Below are 5,000 nucleotides of genomic sequence, written 5' to 3' on the forward strand. Positions count from 1 at the left end.
TTCAATCTCACGGTCTCACGACGAGACAGACAAATCTCACGATAAATAGAGGCGCAAGCTGAAAGAATAAATTTTTTTTGTAGCATTTCATTTTTGGCTTGCTTAGGTGAGTTTCTTGCGTCAATTCTGTGCAAATTTATAGTTAAACTTAACAAACGAAGCTGTTCAATCCTTCATCCGTCTACAGTCCATGACAGACTGCCGTCCATGACCATATATAGAACACCTGTTTGAAATTAGGTCATCATAACCAGTCTCTCGCATTTTGATCACGTTTTCAAAATGGTGGAAATTGCTGACGAACCTGATGAACTATTGGATAGTTCTTAAAAGGCAGCTACTGCATATAATGCTGGCCTCGGTTTTTCAAAAGGTGGATAACGCTATCCACCGGATAAACACTAGCAAAAGCAATTGAGTTGTCCAGTGGATACTAATTTATCCAGTGGATAGTACTATCCACCCTTCGAACAACTGGAGCCTGAGCAATGAGATCAGCTCAGTGCTCACACACTGGCTGGACTTAAGCTGTGAGTATTGAAGCCGTGAAAATAAAGTTTATTCCTGTGTTGTTAAGGTCCACGCATGTTTTTAAAAAAATATAAGCAGGAAAAAAACACGTTCTCTTATTAAGAACCTGTGTTTACTTGGTTGTGTCTGCCGGTCGATAAATCTCCAGATTTTTGCTGAAATCTCCAGATTTTTTGACATCAGTCTCCAGATTTTCGGTGTTTTGAGGTTGAGAGGTCTGCAGCAGAGTCCCAGTCGATTCTGTGGTTTGTCTGTAGATGGTGTTCAGCAATGTTGTTGTTGAAGTCACCGTTCCTCGTCGCTCGTCTGTGTTCAGTCAGTGTAGTGTTCAAATTTCTGCCGGTCTCGTCGATAGAAGTGGCCTGGCAGTCGCAGCATTTGATCTTATGCACTGCTCCTTGTCTGTCCTTTGGTTGGTCTTTGTCTTTGACGTTAGTCAGTAGTTTTTGTAAGGTAGTGATCGGTTTGTGATCAACACGGATGTTGTAAGGCTGTCGGATCCTTGCGGTAATCTCAGAGGTTTCTTTGATGTAGGGTATAGTCACTGTAGTGGTAGGTGTCAGGTTAGTGTTTGTTGCGTTAGGTTCTGGACGGTAAGTGTTGCGTGTAACGAAGTCGCAGTGGTAGTTCTTACTGAAAACGATGTCTAAGTACTTATGTTCGTCAGCTAAGCTGTCCTGTGAGTCACTAATCAGTAGCGCGCGTCTCGTTAAGGTCTGTATTCTCGTAGCCTTCTGTGAAGTAGGGTTGTAAGATGATTCGTCAAGGAGTCTGTCAGTGTGGGTGGGTTTCCTGTAAACCGTCGTCTGTAGTCTGTTGTCAAGCAGTCAAGAAAAGGAATCTTATCATTATCCTCGATCTCATTGGTAAACTGAATGTGGGCGTTTTATCTGTTGAGATGTTTGTGAAAATCGTCGATGTCGTCTTTGTATGGAGCTTTGAAAGTATCGTCAACGTAGCGTAACCAGAGTGATATTGTTCGTTTGTAACTTGCCAGGGCTTGTTCCTCGATGTTTTGCATAACGATTTCTGCAACAACGACGGAAACCGGTGAACCCATAGCTCTTCCTTGTAACTGTTTGTAGTGTTTACCGTTGTATTGAAAGTAGGTAGACGTAAGGCAGAGGTTCAGCAAGTCCATGAGGTCGTTGGTAAGCAGTGGCAGTTGTAAAGTGGAGTTATTGATGGCGATTTCAGTGAAGTCGAGAGGCAGTTGTAGTAGAATACTGGTGAACAGTGATTTCACATCAAAAGACACCAGTTTGTGGTCGTCAGGCTCTTGTCACTGTAGTTTGTGTTGGGATTCGTCAGTCAGTGGTTTCAGTATCTTTTTGAGGCATTTCGACAGTTCGTAAGTCGGCGAACCACAGAACGAAACTCTGGGACGCATAGGTACGTTAGGTTTGTGTAGTTTGGGTAAGCCGTAGAGTTTAGGTGGTTGAGGCACTGGGCATCTCAGCCTGTTGTAACGTCGGATGTCGATCACGTCAGCTTTCTTAAGTTGAAGTAGTTTACTGTTGAATTTTCGTTGAAGTGCTGGAGTCAGGTCCCGTTTAAGTACCTCGTTAAGTCTGTTTGTCGTTAACAAGTTCGTCCATCTTGTCATGATAGTCTGTATTGTCCATAACAACAGTCACTCGCCCTTTGTCAGCGGGAAGTATCACAATGCCGTTATCGTTCCTTAGTCGTTTCAGTGCTTGGAACGTAGCGGTCATCTTTTTAAAAAGTAAAAAAAGTAAAGCAACCATATTTAACGTCGATAACTCGTAACAGAAATTCACCTGACAAACCTGAGGTCAACGGTGCGCTCATTTTACTCGCCATCAGTGCTCCGTTTTACGGGTATTTAAAGCTACTTAACCTACACAGAACGGAAAGAAGTCGAAACAAGCATGTGAGATCCGGGAATCGAACTCAGGACCTCAATAAGAAGACGAGAATAACGACAAAGGTAGTTTTTTACTTTGATGAATTATGTATCACACTGGAAGAGTGCATAGCAGCCAAACTCATGATGTTCCTCTTGTGATTTTGTTTTCGACTATTTGCGTTTCAGTTAATGCGTGAGATGATCAACAGAACGACAGGAAACAAGACGTTTAAAAACCGAATAATTTATAATCATAAGGTTGGTTAAGAGAATAATAACTAGCAGTGATAATCAACCTTTTCTTGTAGTATTGGGGACTGAATTGCAAAAGGGGTGCAGGTCACGATATGGGTGGGGCTGAAAGCATACGAAGGCGCCTCTGGCTGTCGCTGTACAGCCCATGTTTGATGTCGGAGCACAGTACCACAGCTACAACAAGTCGCAAAAATAGTGGAGACACTTCACCCTCTTGGGCCGTTATTAATTTACCTATTAGGGAGTTTAAGATCTACGACGCGACGGCAGCGAAAACGTCACAAAATATGCATATGTAATGAGCAAAAACAATAGCTTTGCACGTTCTGCGCGTGCATTTTTCATTTTTGTACATTTCTTTCACGTTTTCTGCAAATCTACGACGTGAAAATACCAATTCTTAAGTTTTTCAGAGAACGTGAACACAAGGCAGCGAATTTGAATTTTCTGTCGTAGCTTCAACACCACACCTCCTAATTCAGTTCCTGGAAAAGTTACACTAGTTTTTAGAAGTTAGATAAGCCAACATAATGACGAAAACGATTAATTAACCTGAAGTTGGAATTTTAAATGACGTTTTCGTTAGCGTCGCGTCGCAGATCTTGAACTCCCTATTAGGGAATTTAAGAAACGACGACGGCTACGACTATGACAACGCCACAAAGCAATAATATCATTGGTTGAAAGAGCATAAATAGTCGTGCTGCACATGCAGCACGGATTTTAGCAAGTATGTTTGCGGTCCTCTGCATAACGACGACGTGGAATCACTAAATTTGAGGTTTTGACGACAACGTAAGCATGCAACAGAGAATCTTTCATTCTCTATTTTAACTTTGAAGACGCTCATACCGATTTATTATTAGGATACTTTGCTTACATTGTACGACGCGAACTAGACTGAATAATCGCGAAAGACTTACGATAGAGCTAAGTTATATTTTGAGGGGACGTTTTCGTCGACCGTCGCCGTGGTAAATCTTAAATTCCCTATTATTTCTCACACTGCAGCCCCATTCCACCCCTTCCCCCTTATCAGTGTCTCTAGCAAGACAAAAAAATTTTTGCAAACTTAAAACAGTCAACATTGAAAGGGGGAGAGGGGAAGGGAAGTGGGAAAGGTTTAAATTCTAGATACGGCGGGTATTGGAAGCTAGAAAAGGTGTTTTTTAATGGAAGTGTCTCAACAATTTTGCAACTTGTTGTAGATGTTAATTAGCTGTGAGTCGGTTTTGTCGAGGGTGAGGGAGGAAAACCGGATTACCCGGAGAAAAACCCTCGAGTCAGGTTGAGATCGACTGAAACTCAGCCCACATGCAAGCCGGGGCCAGAGTTGCACCCCGGCTCGCAGTTGTGGGAGGCCTGATAGATAACCACTAAGCCACCCTGACACCCATTAGTGTTAGGTATTATGTTGTAAGAGGGCCGAAAATCCATTCCTTCAAAAGAATAACTTCACACATAAAAAGTTTGTGGCAGAGAAAATGAATTTTAGAATTCCCGGCACCGCCATCTTAAATACTCGTGAGGTGTTATAGGTTCCCTACTGTTCTGACACAGGGAACGTTTGCAGGGTGTCAACGTAACTGTATGGAAGTAAACTAGGTTTATTGTCCTCTTTCACACTTCTGCAGCACAGAATAAGTCGGAGTGAAGAGTACCACTACTTCTACAGCCCCATCAACAACACTTCCTTCAGGTGAGCATTTAAATGCAATAGGTTTAACTTACTGGAATGTGTGCATACTCGCTGGATCTTGGGGAATGAAGGAGAAATGAGACTTGTTGTGTTGATCATTGCCCTTTGAAGAGACACCGCGTACTGGTGGCTCAGTTGGTTGAGCGTCGGGCTGCCTTGTTGGAAGTTGTCAGTTCGACTCCAGCCGGACCAACACTCAGGGTCTTAAGAAAACCGAGGAGAAAGTGTTGCCTTTGTAATTTCACCTGCAAATGCGTAGACTTTGTAGTCTTCTCGGATATAAGGGCGATAAAACGTAGGCCCTGTGTGGGACGTTAAGAACCCACACACTGTTTGAAAAGAGCAGGGGACGTAATTCCCGGTGTGTTGTTCTCTAACTGATTCTCTTCTGGGGGCACCTGTGTAACTTACTTGTTATACACCTTATTCCAAAATGGTCGCCATTTTAGTATTCTTTTGTTTGATTGCAAAGTGGCCCTTTTGGCATCGTTCAAGGTTAAATATTCTTTTGAATTTTACGTTTGAAAGCGAGGTTACAATGAAACAAAAGAATACTAAAATGGCAGCCATTTTGGAATAAGGTGTATTCGGTTAAGATTAGTGTAAACTGCACAGATGTCATTTGCGCCAAAGCAGTCTGGCAAA

At 42.6% G+C, this 5,000-nt stretch overlaps 1 protein-coding gene across 2 annotated transcripts in view; it reads left to right on the plus strand.

Annotated features, from left to right (window-relative positions):
- Window positions 1-5,000, plus strand: part of LOC138015626 (voltage-dependent calcium channel subunit alpha-2/delta-4-like) — a 58,364-nt gene that overhangs the window by 51,785 nt on the left and 1,579 nt on the right. For both annotated transcript variants that reach the window (XM_068862710.1, XM_068862711.1), the window contains 2 exons: window positions 2,588-2,659; window positions 4,291-4,355. In XM_068862710.1, coding sequence (XP_068718811.1) covers window positions 2,588-2,659; window positions 4,291-4,355 — 137 coding nt within the window. The remainder of the gene's footprint in view (window positions 1-2,587; window positions 2,660-4,290; window positions 4,356-5,000) is intronic.

The sequence above is a fragment of the Montipora capricornis genome, chromosome 9 (assembly GCF_036669925.1).
Source record: "Montipora capricornis isolate CH-2021 chromosome 9, ASM3666992v2, whole genome shotgun sequence".
NCBI classification, from domain to species: Eukaryota; Metazoa; Cnidaria; class Anthozoa; order Scleractinia; family Acroporidae; genus Montipora; species Montipora capricornis.